At 45.6% G+C, this 16,280-nt stretch overlaps 1 protein-coding gene across 2 annotated transcripts in view; it reads left to right on the forward strand.

The window, feature by feature from the left end:
- rhbdl3 (rhomboid, veinlet-like 3) overlaps positions 1-16,280 on the forward strand; it is a gene marked incomplete at both ends in the record, with an annotated part of 88,270 nt that overhangs the window by 54,822 nt on the left and 17,168 nt on the right. For both annotated transcript variants that reach the window (XM_083655562.1, XM_083655563.1), the window contains 2 exons: positions 8,629-8,859; positions 9,334-9,482. In XM_083655562.1, coding sequence (XP_083511688.1) covers positions 8,629-8,859; positions 9,334-9,482 — 380 coding nt within the window. The remainder of the gene's footprint in view (positions 1-8,628; positions 8,860-9,333; positions 9,483-16,280) is intronic.

Here is a 16,280-nt window from a genome sequence, read left to right on the forward strand (position 1 = left end):
TTCAATCTTAAGTGCAACTCAGTCTCAAATTGCACCATCATGCAGAATGAATCAATCTCATAAAGTGCAGAAATCTCTTCAAGTCTAGAATACTCGGTCTCAGATAGCAGCCTTTATTTGGCAGCAGAATTAATCAGTCTCGGAGCATATCGTCCCATCTAGCATTTGCTTGTCTCCTCCGATGTCCTTAGATGCTTCTTTGCTGTGTTTCTCCACTGTCTAAACTGTGGCTTTTCTTTTACCAATTAAACGTTTCACCCATTTTTTACATGCGGGTCCCAAAAGCCATATTCCAAGGTGGAAAGGCTTCTGAATAGGAAACGACTGGCAACCTTGTGATAAACTCCCCCCTTAACGCTCACCTTGCCCCACTTTCACTTTCACTTTCAAACATCCTTCTGTGTTTCTCCCCTGGGACAGTTTGGAGGCGTCACTCACACTTTACAATAAGGGTACATTAACTAACGCTTAACGGATGGCTTTACCGATACTTTGTATCATTAATAATATCAGCACATGGGCAGTCTCTCTCTGTTTTCCTCTCGGAGATAACCCATTTCCTCCTCTGGCAAAGCCCTCCGTTGTGACGTGTTTTACGTCACAGCGCGTCACAACGGAGCTGCGGAAGTTCTGCTCGAGAGGCGGAATCTGCTCCGAGGGCGGCTGTTATTGTTTATTTTTATTTTTGAAGTATGCGCACATCCATGGAGAGGAGAGCCTTAACGAGCCGTAATGACTTGCAGCTGGTGGGGGGCGGAGTTTCTGCAGGAGGAGTTTTCTCTGTGAGGAAAACAGGGAGAGAAGGTAAACACTGCCCATGTGCTTATATTACCGAGATTATTAATGCTACAAAGTGGCTTGATTAGTAAAGCCAGCCTTTAATTAACAGCATTGACCGTAAGCTTGCTCTAACCTTAACCTCAGTGTTGTCATGCCTCAACCCAACGGTCCACAAGTTAACAGCAACAACATTAGTAGATGATTCATAGATACATTAAACATGAACTAACCCTTAATTAAAGTCACCTTATCACCTCCACCAAGGAGGCTATGTTTTTGGTGGTGTTTGTTTGTATGTTTGTTTGTTTGTAGGTATGTATGTGTATGTATGTATGTACGTATGTATGTATGTACGTACGTATGTATGTATGTATGTATGTATGTATGTATGTATGTATGTATGTATGTATGTACTGTATGTATGTAAAGCCTTACAAACAAGCATCTGGCCTTGGCAGAGGTCTGCGCTCTCTGACTGACCTTCTAGTTGTAAAGTCTTACAGAGTCATCTTAGAGCGGGATCAGCTGGGTGGGTGGGATATAATAACTGTGAGGGGTGGTGAGGGGTGCGTCTGTAGAACATGTAGGGAATTCATTGTTCTCTGTGTGTGTGTGTGTGTGTGTGTGTGTGTGTGTGTGTGTGCGTGCGCGTGTGTGTGCGCGTGTGTGTCAGAGTCCAATCCAATCCATCTTTCTTTCTTTATTGTCCCATACAGTGGGCAAGGAATGGGCTTGTGGGATGCTTGGAAAAAATGCCAAGGGGCTTTTTGCTATTGGTGTATCCGTGTCATGTGACAGGTTGTGGGTCGGGGTGTGGCAGTGGAAGTGGGACACAGAGGAATGGGGAGTGTGTGTGTGTGTGTGTGTGTGTGTGTGTGTGTGTGTGTGTGTGCGTGTGTGTGTGTGTGTCACAGAGGCAGCCACAACAGAGGCTGATCACAGACTGCAATAAAAGGGAGGAAAGCAACCCAGTCACCAGAGTAAAATGTTAGCATGTTACATGTCTTGCTACGGTGGATATGTTAACGTTTGTGAACCAAAAAATATTTTGCATCTCAACATTTCAACAAGGCACTGCCTCTCCAATGTTCATTTGAAAACATTGCGCAAATAAAACTACATGGGTTATGGTTAGGCAACTAAAACATTTGATTGATTAATTGATTAATTGATTACTTACTGAAATGTTTTAGGGTCACTCATGATTCAGTAGGTCACGGGTTGGCTTGGTTCCAGCCTTAAAACTCGTGATATAAGGATTTTTTCTAAATGTCTATGGAGAAAATGAATGGGGAACTCTCACATGATTGTTGAGCTCTATGGTCCACTCCCACTAACACATGCTGCCTGGTTTGTTTACATGCAGGCATCAGAGGAGGGGGGCGGGGCTACCACAGTGGCTGGTGACGGCGTAAAGACACAACAGTTACCGCCGGGATTGTTAATTATTATGATCATTTAATTATTAGTTTAACCGACTAGTATTTTGGTCCCGACTAGCGAGGGGAGCGGATGTTTAAACGTTTAACCGACTAGTCGCCTGCATCCCTAGTTTGCAGAAAGTTTAGCGTAAGCCAACATCTTGTCCTGGGTGACTGGGCTGAGGAAAGGAAGGAAGGAAGGAGAGAGGAGATAGGAGTTGGTGGAGGAGGAGGAGGAGGAGGAGGAGGAGAGGGGCTTATTTGCAGCACCATCCTTGCTTTGTGGTGCAGCTCTTCCATAACCGTCGCCTGCCTGTCAGTCAGTGTGATTGCCACTAATTGCCTGCTCTCTGCTCCCTCACAGTCTGCGTTCAAGTCAGCACTCACTCACTCACTCACTCTGCCTCTCTTTACCTCCTCCTCCCCCTCTCTCCCTCTGTCTATCTTCCTCCCTCTCTCTCTCTGTCTCTCTTCCTCCCCCCCTCTCTCTCTCTCTCTCTGTCTGTCTTCCTCTCTCTCTCTCTCTCTCTCTCTCTTCCTCCATCTCTCTCTCTGTCTCTCTTCCTCCCTCTCTCCCTCTCTGTCTCTCTTCCTCCCTCTCTCTCTCTCTCTCTGTCTCTCTTCCTCCCTCTCTCTCTCCCTCTCTGTCTGTCTTCCTCCCTCTCTCTCTCTCTCTCTCTCTCTCGTCTGTCTTCCTCTCTCTCTGTCTCTCTTCCTCTCTCTCTCTCCCTCTCTGTCTCTCTTCCTCCCTCTCTCCCCCTCTCTCTCTCTGTCTGTCTTCCTCTCTCTCTCTCTGTCTCTCTTCCTCCCTCTCTCTCTCTCCCTCTCTGTCTGTCTTCCTCCCTCTCTCTCTCGTCTGTCTTCCTCTCTCTCTGTCTCTCTTCCTCTCTCTCTCTCCCTCTCTGTCTCTCTTCCTCCCTCTCTCTCTCTCTCTCTCTGTCTCTCTTCCTCTCTCTCCCTCTCTGTCTCTCTTCCTCCCTCCCTCCCTCTTCGCTCTGGCTCTGTTTGTTCCCAGTGCGACGATCATAATGTTTTACACCTGGCCCGTCTGCATAGTAGACAGGAATATTGTGTTTTCCTGGAGGTTGTGTTTATGGTTTGTGCCCACCACTCCTGTGATAAAGACATTTAATAAACTACTACTCCTGCTCTGCCCTCACTCTACTCACACTCTTCTTCAGCAGGTGGCTTTCCATCCACCTGTTTTCATGCAACATTTTCAATTTGCACATGAAAAACCTGAGTAGAAACACCAGAAAATAAAATAAAAAACTCTCACGCTTGGCGGAGGTGGAAAAGTTGTATATCGATAAAAGGTAAATGCAAAATGCAGTGGAAACAGATGAAGGGAATCTTGTGTTGGCCCCATTCCAAAACCACGCAGTTTCATGTTGCCTTGCTTAGCGGCAAAAGTGACACCCCAAAACATAAAAGGCTTGTTCTGAATAGGTAGCCTAGGATGCACTCCACATGTCAGCATCACACTTGTAAGGCTCTCTCCCCCCCTCTCCCTTCTCTCTCCCCCCATCTTTGTGCTCCCCTTTCTCTGATAGAGCTGTCCAAGGATCAGACGGTGAAATTGTCCCTTTTTGTCTCTTGCTGGCTGAACACCAATTTGTTCCCCTCCCCTGTCCTCTCTCTCCTCTCCCCTCTCTCCTCTCCTCCCATCTCTCCTCCCCTCTCTCCTTCCCTCTCCCCTCTCTCCTCCCCTCTCTCCTCTCCTCTAATCTCTTCCCATCTCTCCGCTCCTCTCCTCCCCTCTCTCCTCTCCCCTCTCTCATCTCCTCCCATCTCTCCTCTCTCCCCTCTCCCCTCCCCTCTCCCCTCCACTCTCTCCTCCCCTCCCCCCTCTCCTCTCCTCCCCTCTCTTCCCTCTCTCCTCTCCTCCACTCCCCCCTCCCATCTCTCCTCTCCCCTCTCTCCTCCCCTCCCCTCCCTCCTTCCCTCTCCCCTCTCTCCTCTCCTCTCTCCCCTCTCTCCTCTCCTCCCCTCCACTCCCCCCTCCCATCTCTCCTCTCCCCTCTCTCCTCCCCTCCCCTCCCTCCTTCCCTCTCCCCTCTCTCCTCTCCTCTCTCCCCTCTCTCCTCTCCTCCCCTCCCCTCCCCTCTCTCCCTGCCAGTGTGTGAATAGAGACAACGTCACTCTCCCTTTTATGTCTTTTATGAGGAAAAAAGAGGAGAGGAATTGCAGTCACTTTGCTCGAGGAATCAACTGCCTTTATGGACCATGACTGCCTGGGGGGGGGCTCTGGAGAGGTGTGTGTGTGTGCGTGTGTGTGTGTGTGTGTGTGTGTGTGTGTGTGTGTGTGTCCATGTGTGTATGTGTATGTGTGTGTGTGTGTGTGTTTGTGCGTGTGCCTTTGTGCACGCGGTGTGATTCCATTCTCTCTGGTGTGCGGTCTTGAAGTGGCCATGGTAACCCGTAATCATTTTCCCACAGTTCTCATCAGCGCTGAAATAATTGTCTTTCTCTGAGGTTTATCTCCAAACAGTGATCCCTGCAGAACACCTGAAAAGTCTCATTAAACGCTGCCTGGAGACACGTCAGCCAACTGTTCCTTTATATCGATGTTTTGATTGGACGTCTTTCTTCTTATCGTGACTTCCTCTTTACTGTTATTTCTTTGCCCATATCTCTCCAACCCAATCAACTCCTCGAGTCAATTAAAAGTAGTACTTTTTTTTTTTTTAATTTGCAAGTAGAATCGCTCACGGATAATAACACTTTGAAAATATATTCATTATCTGTAAACCACGGGGTTTCCTTTCTGCTCTGATAAGTCTGGTGATTGTGCCCGAACAAAAACACATTGCAGCCACAACATGCGTGGGGCAGCATTTGAAAGGCAACGCACAATTCTGCTCATAATTATATCCCCACCATTGTGATGCATTATAATGTTAGAGCTAATATCCACCGTGCCGCATTGAATTAGTCTCTTTTGCCGATCCCCGAAATACAAACGCTGAAAACAATATTACTCATCTTTATTGTCTGGAAATAAAACCCACTTGCTGACACATTGTGGTTTCCCATAACACGAGAGCCACAAACACAAAGGTAGAGTTGAGCTATGGAGTGTGACACGAACAGTATGGGGAGAGAGGGGGAGGGAGAGGGAGAGAGGGAGAGAGAGAGAGAGAGAGAGAGAGGGAGAGAGAGAGAGGGAGAGAGGGAGAGAGGGGGAGGGAGAGGGAGAGAGAGAGTGTGAGAGAGAGAGAGGGAGAGAGAGAGAGAGAGGGAGAGAGAGAGGGAGAGAGAGAGAGGGTGGGAGAGGGAGAGAGAGAGAGAGAGGGTGGGAGAGAGGGAGTGAAGTGGGACAGGAGTCGCTGCATCGTCATGGCGACTCCTGTAAAGCACACAGCAGAGTGTAATAAAAGGCTTGGGAGGCTGCTACAGCTGTGATAAAGCAGAACCTCCATCCGCATTCACACTGCCTATAAAATCCTTATACTGTACTACTAAGTTTTAAACAAGTTTAAGCAGAAACAAAAAATAAAGACGGGGAAAATTCTAATTTTCAATTTTTCCCTATGTTTATTTTTTGTTTTTTGCTCCAACTGAAATGTTTTATGGTCACTCACTCACTATTCAGTAGGTCACAGGGTGGCTTGGTTCTCAACCTTAAAACTTGTTATATAAGGATCTTTCAAAATGTCTATGGAGAAATTGAATGGGGAAACTCACTTCCGGGGCAACAGATGTCACATGACTGTTCAGCTCTATGGGATCTTGTAATCCTGTTGATTCTGAGGACAGAGTCCTGAGTCCCTCATTCACTGGTCTATGAGACGCCCATGAATATTCTCAATATGAGGCGTACCAAGGGAAAAACATTCCTCAAATCCTCTCACTGTGTGTGTGTGTGTGTGTGTGTTTATGTGTGTGTGTGTGTGTTTATGTGTATGTGTGTGTGCGTCCGTGTAAATATATGTGTCTGTGTGTGTTTTGGAATGCCTGTATGTTCACGCCCACTGTATGTGTGTGTGTGTGTGTGAGTGAGAGGAGTTTCAAAATGAGATGGTCACCTAATTCCTCAGTTAAAAAAATGATCACACTTTGATGGACTGGAGCTTCTGTAACTGACTCATATAGTGAATGATGGACTTCAGGTGAGTGATATGGATATCCTGAGTTTTGTGAATGAACTCGTCAAATAGAAATAGAATAGAAAACAGTCCTGTGTGCTTTGGGCCGAAGAAAAGGGCTCAGTGGTTGCTAGGTGATGTTCGAAGCATTCTGTTGCCACGGCGAGATGGGAGGGGCATGGCAGTGTGGTTGCTGTCAGTGTTTGACTGAGGAGGAGTGGTGTGTGTCTGTGCGTGCGTGTGTGTGTGCGCGCGTGTGTGTGTGTGTGTGTGTGTGTGTGTGTGTGTGGCCTGTACCCCCAGAGTTCTTCAAATTACAGGATAACGTTTCCCATTTGACCAGAACATTCCTGATGATATCATTACTTTAAGCAAGGAGTATATGAGAAGGCAAGAGATGAAGCTCTGGTGCTTTTTTTGACAACCGCGCTGCCACCATTTTGGCCTGAAAACACCTCCTTGTGCCAATGGGATAACAGCACAGAACCATGACAGCCAATCAGAGGCAGAGTAGGGCGAGTGTTGCCAAGAAATGTCCTGCTCCCCATGTTGCAATGGACCAACCTATTAGCCTTCAGTTCTTTCACCGTAACTTCTTTGCTTTAAAGGGCCAGCTCACCCTAAAATCCAAAATTACATGTTTTTCCTCTTACATGTAGTGGTATTTATCCATCTACTGTACATCTTTTGGTGTGAGTTGCTGAGTTTTGGAGATATCAGGGGTAGAGATTTCTGCCTTTTCTCCAGTACAATGGAACTGGATGGCACTCGGCTTGTGGTGGTCGAAGTGACAAAAACATACATCTGAAAAACTCAACAGCAATGGCTGAGTTTCCCAACAAAGAAGCTTCTTAAGAGTTAAGAAGCTTCTTAAGGAGTTAAGAAGCTTCTTAAGGAGGTAAGAAGGCTCCAAAGAAGTGTTTCCCAAACGCCTTCTTAACAGAAGAGAAAAATAAAAAAAATAGAAGGCTCTTAAGAAGCATCTTAACTGGAGCGGCTCACTTGATGGCACTCTGAGCCCAGCAGTGGGCCACGACTCAGTGGTTGAAAAACACTGTTAACACCTAATCATGGTCATGTTAAACTTTATTAAACATTATTTATTTCAGACATGGACTGCAGTTCAAATTGCTTTATATACACAGCATACAACAAAACAGAGAAACACTACAGAATTTAAGCGACCTTGGGTTCTGTGAAAGGTGCTATATAAATCCACAACATTATAAAAGGAATCCATTCTGATTAGAGGAATATAGCCTACGGTAAAACATTTAAAACACAAGTAACCATACATACAGGGGAGATTTTCAAGTGTTCCCTAATTTTAAACACTAAAAGGGTACATGAAAGAAAGGAAAAAGGGAAAAACACAAGAGGAACAGTGGACACAAGTATCTCCTTTTGCCTGACGCGGCTGGATCTGCCAGTGTTTTGTCATTAAGAAGGTGTTAAGAATGCCCCAGACCCTTCTTACAAAACCTTCTTAACGAAAGATCATCTTAGCGCTAAGAAGCTTTTGGGAAACGCAGCCTTCTTAACGGAAGATAATTGGAAGATAATTTTAGGCTAAGAAGCAATCGGGAAACACGTTGGCTTCGTTGGCTTCTTACGGGAGCCTTAAGAAGGGTCAAAGAAGCTTCTTAGCGCTAAGAAGCTTTTGGGAAACGCATGCCTTTGTAAAGAAGCAATTGGGAAACGCGTTTGCTTCTTAAGGGGGCCTTAAGAAGGGTTAAATTAGCTTCTTAGCGCAAAGAAGCTTTTGGGAAACCCAGCCAATGTCTCTTTCCAGAAATCATGACCCGGTTACCCAAGATAACACAGACCTAGTTGTGAGCAGTTTCATGTAGGAACTAACTAGTAGCTAGTGGGTGTAGTTCGGTCTCAAGAAAATAGTTCCTACATGAAACTAAACACAACAATGTTTGTGGATTGCCTTGAATAACCGGGTCATGATTTCTGGAAAGAGACATTGCTGTTTAGTTTTTCAAATGTATGTTTTTGTCACTTTGACCACCACAAGCCGAGTGCCAAATATGTGAAAAATATGTATTTTAGATTTTAGGGTGAGCTGTCCCTTTAAGTAAGGCAACCGAGCAGTGTGCAGGTCGAGACCGGATTGCTATGAATTTAACAACCTATTGAACTGGTGGCTATGAAGTAGTAAAGATGATCTTCCTTTTTGGTCTCTCTTCTGACCCCTCTCTCATCCCTCCCTCCCTCTCTCACCCCTCCCTCCCTCTCTACCCTTTCATTACCGCTCTCCCTCCGTTCCCCCTTCCTTCGCTAACCCCTCCCTCTCCCTTCGCTAACCCCTCCCCCTCCCTCTGCCTCCACAGATGAGCAACAAGCGCTCCAACAGCTTCCGCAGGGCCATCCTGCAGGGGGGCCGGCAGCTGAAAGGCTCCGCCCTGAGGGAGGAGGTGGGCCTGGGCCTGGGCCTGTCCCAGCGGCTGGTCCGCCACGTGGCCTACGAGACGCTGCCCCGCGAGGTCGACCGCAAGTGGTACTTTGACAGCTACACCTACTGCCCCCCGCCCTGGCTCATCCTGGCCATCACCATCGCTGAGGTAAAGCGGGGAGACAGGGATCAGTTATGTGCTGCTCTACCGCCTTCCTCACCAAATAAATACATGTATTTAGTCATTTTGTCATGTCATTTTGTGCATGTATCAAGTTTTGACATTTGTCTTCCTTGAAATAAGTGGAGTGAGATCATTTCACTTGGGTTCAGATCATTTCACACCTGTTTTGAAATTAGACGAATCAGTAGCCTGGGTTACAAACCATCCTGTTAACGTGGTGACCTCACATCCTGTTTCGCTCTACGTGTCAGTCTGGACTTCCAGCTGCTCACGTTGATTTCAGTGGGTGGGAGTACTTGCCTTGACAGACAACTCCTTCAGCCAATCACCGTCGCTAAATCTAATCCAAATCCAGTCGGAAGAACGGCTAAAAGGGGTGTGTCGGGGCTTTCATAACGACATTCTTCCTCAACTCACCCACCATGTACCCCCGCCCCGCCCCGCTCCGCCCTCTCCCAGGTAGCCGTGTTTATGTACTACGGGCTGCAGCTGGACCGCTGGGTGCTCCAGGTGTCCAGCCCCTCCTTCCTGAAGGGCCCCCTGCCGTACCACCCCCAGCTCCGGGCCCAGGCCTGGAGGTACCTGAGCTACGTCTTCATGCACGCCGGGTGAGCTCGCATCACACTATCACATGTCTCATTATACCCAGAGCCGTGTATATAGAAGAGTCGCAACATCTCCTTTCACTCCAATGGACCAGTTTTTTTACTCTCAAGAGTTCCAGGAAGTAAGGTCCTGGATTAAGCAGCACTGTCGAGTTGCCGCAAAATGGACAGTTTGTGTTGTACTTTGAAAGTTTTTATTTTATTTTTTATAATCACATTGTACATTATCAGCTTTATTTTAGCATTCAAAAATAGCGCGAGACCCCTTCCTGGCTGTTCATTGGCTAATGAGTCACGCATTTTGGTCCTCCGCTGACGCCACTCTCTCTCTCTAGACAACACTAATTATACCTATTAGGGTAGGCGGCTCAGTGTTTGCATGACACGTTTACTCATGTAGACAAAGAACTTTTATGGAAAGAAATGACAGCTCCATATTGCCCCATTGCAACATCAGCGCCCAGCAGCCTCCGCCATTTTTTATTTTTGGAAGCGTGACAGCGCCAAAAGAACCTCGCACAGGCTCGCAGTGGTCAACTGCGGTAGCGCGGGCCCCTATAATCAGCCTCTCTAAACAGTAACTCAACGGGAGAACACTCTAAATTTCATGGATTCACATCTTTTCTGGGCGTACTGTAAATCTTGATTGAAGTGGTGTAGTGCAGGGATGTAAAACAACAACCATATTGTGGAAACTAAGCAAAATTTTTCGTTTTCTTTGTTTAGTTTTTTCAAGCTAAATAGCTAATGCGGCTGTCGTCCACTCCGTCAGAAGTGCGTTGCCATGGTTTTAACCTCGGGTCCTTTGCATTTACTATTTATCTTGAAAAAACTAAAAGAAAAAAACGAAAAATTTTGCTTAGTTTCCACAATATGGTTGTTGTTCTCCCGTTGAGTTACTGTTTAGAGAGGCTGATTATAGGGGCCCGCGCTACCGCAGCTCACCACTGCGAGGCGCATTCTGTTTCCAAAAATGGCCGGAGTGTCCTCTCTTTCCTTCCATGCTCTTTGATGTAGATGAGCTCATGTCTTCTTCTTTTTACATAGACTGATAGTACCAACCTAGAGCGATATCTATGCTGCCCCCAGTGGATGTGGTTTGCTTTGATGGCATTTGAAGTTGTGCGTCTTTGCTTTCATCCACTGCACACACTGCATTCTCCATCTAATCGACGGCTGCGACTCCGGGTGTGTAAGGATTCAGTAAGCCCAGTGTGTGACAGAGGGAATAAATAAAGTGATAAAGAATCTCCTGCCGCACTGAGGGGATCATATATCATAATACACATGATTACTATTGGATTATTGCTGTAATGTGTGTATCCTGCAATGCTGCTGTCACATCCCAGCCTGGAGAGCATTTCTCTCCATAATCACTCTGGCCCTATCCCCCGCTAAGAGGATCCACCTGGTATCAACTCGACACAGAACTGAATTAACCCTAACATTATATTACCTCAACCTCAACCTCAACCTCCTCTCCTCTCCTCTCCTCTCCTCTCCTCTCCTCTCCTCTCCTCTCCTCTCCTCTCCTCTCCTCTCCTCTCCTCTCCTCTCCTCTCCTCTCCTCTGCTTTCCTCTCTCCTCTCCTCTCCTCTCCTCTGCTCCCCTCTCTTCTCCTCTCATCTCCTCCCATCTCCTCCCCCCTGCTCTCCTCTCCTCTGCTCTCCTCTCCTCTCCTGTCATCTCCTCTCCTCCTCTCCTCTGCTCCCCTCTCTTCTCCTCTCATCCCCTCCCATCTCCTCCCCCCTGCTCTCCTCTCCTCTGCTCTCCTCTCCTCTCCTGTCATCTCCTCTCTCCTCTGCTCTCCCCTCTCTTCTCTTCTCTTCTCTTCTCTTCTCTTCTCTTCTCTTCTCTTCTCTTCTCTTCTCTTCTCCTCTCCTCTCCTCTCCTCTCCTCTCCTCCACTCCACAAGTGGTGTAATTTGCATAAAAATAAGGAAAAATCTGAAAATGATCGAGATGATTGGTAGTTTTGGCAATTTAGAGGTTGCTAGAGGCCGTGGTCTTTGTTTATGGCAATTATACAAATGTCTCGATTACTATGGTAATGATGTATTCATGTTAAAATGCTACACATAGCAGCAGCATTGAAATCACTGGCATGGAAACCTTACAAAGTCTTTCTACAAACATTAAGGCTGCGTATGCTTAGTTGGTGCGGCGGCTAATGTGCATCTCCAGTGTGTTTTACTGTAATACGGCCCATCAGCTCTGAATGTGACTGCTGGCTGCTGGCAGGACACAATCAGCTCAGTGGCGCCCTCTAATATGAAATCTCAGTGCTGATTCACGGTGTTTTGGCTGATGGTGCTGCTCCTGTGGACTGCCCACCACTGAGACTTTGGGATCTGTCCAGTCCACCGTGGAGAGTGAGACGCAGTAAATAACTGTCCAGTCCATGGTGGATATGCAGTAAATAACTGTCCAGTCCATGGTGGACATGCAGTAAATAACTGTCCAGTCCATGGTGGACATGCAGTAAATAACTGTCCAGTCCATGGTGGACATGCAGTAAATAACTGTCCAGTCCATGGTGGACATGCAGTAAATAACTGTCCAGTCCATGGTGGACATGCAGTAAATAACTGTCCAGTCCATGGTGGACATGCAGTAAATAACTGTCCAGTCCATGGTGGACATGCAGTAAATAACTGTCCAGTCCATGGTGGACATGCAGTAAATAACTGTCCAGTCCATGGTGGACATGCAGTAAATAACTGTCCAGTCCATGGTGGACATGCAGTAAATAACTGTCCAGTCCATGGTGGACATGCAGTAAATAACTGTCCAGTCCATGGTGGACATGCAGTAAATAACTGCCCAGTCCATGGTGGACATGCAGTAAATAACTGCCCAGTCCATGGTGGACATGCAGTAAATAACTGTCCAGTCCATGGTGGACATGCAGTAAATAACTGCCCAGTCCATGGTGGACATGCAGTAAATAACTGTCCAGTCCATGGTGGACATGCAGTAAATAACTGTCCAGTCCATGGTGGACATGCAGTAAATAACTGTCCACTCCATGGTGGACATGCAGTAAATAACTGTCCAGTCCATGGTGGACATGCGTTAAATAACTGTCCACTCCATTGTGGAGACGCACTAAATAATAAGTCACAGCCTTAAAATGTCACAGTGATAAGATGATACATATGGTACTTACTAAAAAATATTTGATGGCTTTTTGGAACAAACAGAATAATGTTTCATGGAAAATCTGGGATTGTCCCTGGGAGAATATTGAGCATCTTTTTATGCATCACTATTGAAAACAGTCTCTAAACTGGATTATTGCTTGGCTTTGTCGAATAATAAATGGCATTCTGAACCGCTGTTTCGCATCCACTCATATCCCGCCACCGTCAAGAAGTCTGAGATTTTGTTGATTTTAACTCAAATTGACTCGTGAGTGACGCCTTGTGCCAAAAAGGCGATGCTTGGTTACTACAGACTCACTGCTGATCTGGGTTAGAAACATATTTTTAAGCGGTGCAGCTGCTTCTTTAAGTGTGTGTTTGTGCGCGAGATGTGTGGACGAGATTGAGCCTATAGCCCCTCCCCCTTCCCCCCCGGTTCTAACAAACAAGGAAGTGAGAGTGGCGATAGAAGGTGCAGCGCCTCCAGTGAAATACGCACGCATGCACACACACGCGCACGCGGACGCACACACACGGACGCACGCACCTGTCCGACCTGCCAAACCTGCACCACTTATTTCAACACCTGCGTGTGATTTGTTTCCCATTGTGACTTTAATTTATTCGGAGAGCACACAACTTGTTATTGCTGGTTAGAAGCTGAGTGACAATCTTACTGAATTTGTTTACGTTGTGGTTACAGTAAAGTTACAGTTCTGCTGCTTATGACATAAATTACTTGAGTTTGCAAAAAAAACATTCTATGAATATTTTATGTCAAATTATTCATATCTTTGTACCATTTTGCACTGTGCATTATCCCTGTCCAATTAACTTCGTATTCTAAGTATTTTGGAGCCACAGAAACCCAAACGCTTCCAGGTGTGAATGTGTGTGTGAATGTGAACAGGGCACTCCTGAAAAAGAGAGCATTGCTCTCAGTGAGACTCCCCCTGTATAAATAAAGGTAAAAGAAAGTAACTGAAATCAATAATTATAGCCATGATAGATGATGTCACTCACATTTTAAGAAACTTATACTACTCCAGGGCTAAAAAAAAAAGACAGAGAGAGAGAGAGAGAGAGAGAGAGAGAGAGAGAGAGAGTATATCATTTAGGACAGGATTACACCCTTCATCATTTATAGACAGTGACACTGTTGTTTTTAGTGACTGATTCATGTGTCTCAATATCACACATTACCCCCCCCCCACACACACACACACACACACACACACACACACACACACACACACACACACATTCTGTCTGCGGCAGCCATGACATCAAGGAAGATGAGCTCTCTGACAGATTAAATCCTCACTAACAGCCAATAAAATATTTATTTTCAGTAGTCCCATCATGTTCCCATCATCATCATCACCATCATCATCAAAGCAGGTTTGACTCACAGCTGCCGTCACAATCCACACTGACTGCTTGTTGACACACTGGCTGCTTATTATCATTTACATTGGGTTTTACAATCATGGCTTCTGTGAGACAAATCATACAATTTGTGTGTCATCATCAATTTCCTTGTCAATAGCGCGTCGTATTCTTTGCATCTTCCTTTCCTTTGAGTCTAGACAGTGAAAACGTATCGCGCCCTCACTTTCTTTGCTGCTTGAATTGAGCTGTAAACTGAACAAACGGTCATATTCAGCTGTAGTCTGAACAAACGGTCATATTCAGCTGTAGTTTGAACAAACGGTCATATTCAGCTGTAGTTCAAGATTCAAGATTTTTATTGTCACTCCGTAGTACAAGTATCACCTGTGAAATTCTTGGGCTCCGTTACAACATAGTGCAAAATAACAGTCCAAAGAGACAAAAAAAAAGAAACAAGAGAACAACAAGCAATATTTAAACGTAATTAAATCTTCTGTTTGTACATGTGCAAATAACCTAGGCATAATTGAACATACGTAATGCGCTGCAGCTGCACTGCAGCTGCTACATGATTGTCTATTTATGAGTGTTAAGGAGTCTCGTGGCCTGCGGGAAGAAACTGTCCCTCAAGCGATTTGTTCATGCTTTTGGGACCCTGTATCTCCTCCCTGAGGGTAACAGGGAGAACAGGCTGTTGTGGGGATGATTTGTGTCCTTGATGATCTTCAGGGACCTCCTGAGGCACCGCTGGTTATACAGTTCCTGCAGTTCTGGCAGCTCACATCCTGTTACGTGCTGGGCCGAACCGTTGAACAAACGGTCATATTCAGCTGTAGTTTGAACAAACGGTCATATTCAGCTGTAGTTTGAACAAACAGTCATATTCAGCTGTAGTTTGAACAAACGGTCATATTCAGCTGTAGTTTGAACAAACGGTTATATTCAGCTGTAGTTTGAACAAACGGTTATATTCAGCTGTAGTTTGAACAAACGGTTATATTCAGCTGTAGTTTGAACAAACGGTCATATTCAGCTGTAGTTTGAACAAACGGTTATATTCAGCTGTAGTTTGAACAAACGGTTATATTCAGCTGTAGTTTGAACAAACGGTCATATTCAGCTGTAGTTTGAACGAACGGTCATATTCAGCTGTAGTTTGAACAAACGGTTATATTCAGCTGTAGTTTGAACAAACGGTCATATTCAGCTGTAGTTTGAACAAACGGTCATATTCAGCTGTAGTTTGAACAAACGGTTATATTCAGCTGTAGTTTGAACAAACAGTCATATTCAGCTGTAGTTTGAACAAACGGTTATATTCAGCTGTAGTTTGAACAAACGGTCATATTCAGCTGTAGTTTGAACGAACGGTCATATTCAGCTGTAGTTTGAACAAACGGTTATATTCAGCTGTAGTTTGAACAAACGGTCATATTCAGCTGTAGTTTGAACAAACGGTCATATTCAGCTGTAGTTTGAACAAACGGTTATATTCAGCTGTAGTTTGAACAAACAGTCATATTCAGCAGTAGTTTGAACAAACGGTCATATTCAGCTGTAGTTTGGCCGTGGAAAAAGGAAGCAGAATCAAACAGCACTTCGGTCACGCGTCCTGAACAACCGCAGTCGTCTGGACACAATAGGAGCTCTCATGGGAAAGCAGTGATCCGCCTTACAGTCCCTCACACAGCCTCGTTAGCTCTATAGAAATAGATAGCTGCTGTTATCTGGAGTGGACTTAGCTCTATAGAAATAGATAGCTGCTGTTATCTGGAGTGGACTTGTCCTTGTGTATTTGGACAGGCTTCTTCCATCTAATCAATACCTCCCATTGTCTCCTTGATCGCAAGAGAGGAATTCTCTGTGTCTGCGTTGCCGTTTGTTCCAGCTCCAAGGAATAGCTAGTGCTACTCGTATTAGGACAATTCTGCTTGATTCAGGGGATGTTTTGTTTGTTTGTTTGTTTTTGGTATGTTTTTTTCTTTTCTTTCAACATGTACAGTCATAGCTTTTACTGGCTGAGTCTGTCAAACTATCAGAATGGGGGGGGACAGGCCGAGAGAGAGAGAGAGAGAGAGAGAGAGAGAGAGAGAGAGATAACTGCTATATTCTTGGTGACAAAGTGAGTGTGCTACACTAGCTGCCATTTACCGTAATTTCCGCACTATAAGCCGCACCGGAGTATAAGCCGCAGCAGCAAAATTGCCTGTTTGTTACATATATAAGCCGCACCGGACTATAAGCCGCAGGTGTTTTAATGTTTTTTT

This window comes from Poromitra crassiceps, assembly GCF_964638095.1.
Source record: "Poromitra crassiceps genome assembly, chromosome: 19".
Classification (NCBI taxonomy): domain Eukaryota; kingdom Metazoa; phylum Chordata; class Actinopteri; order Beryciformes; family Melamphaidae; genus Poromitra; species Poromitra crassiceps.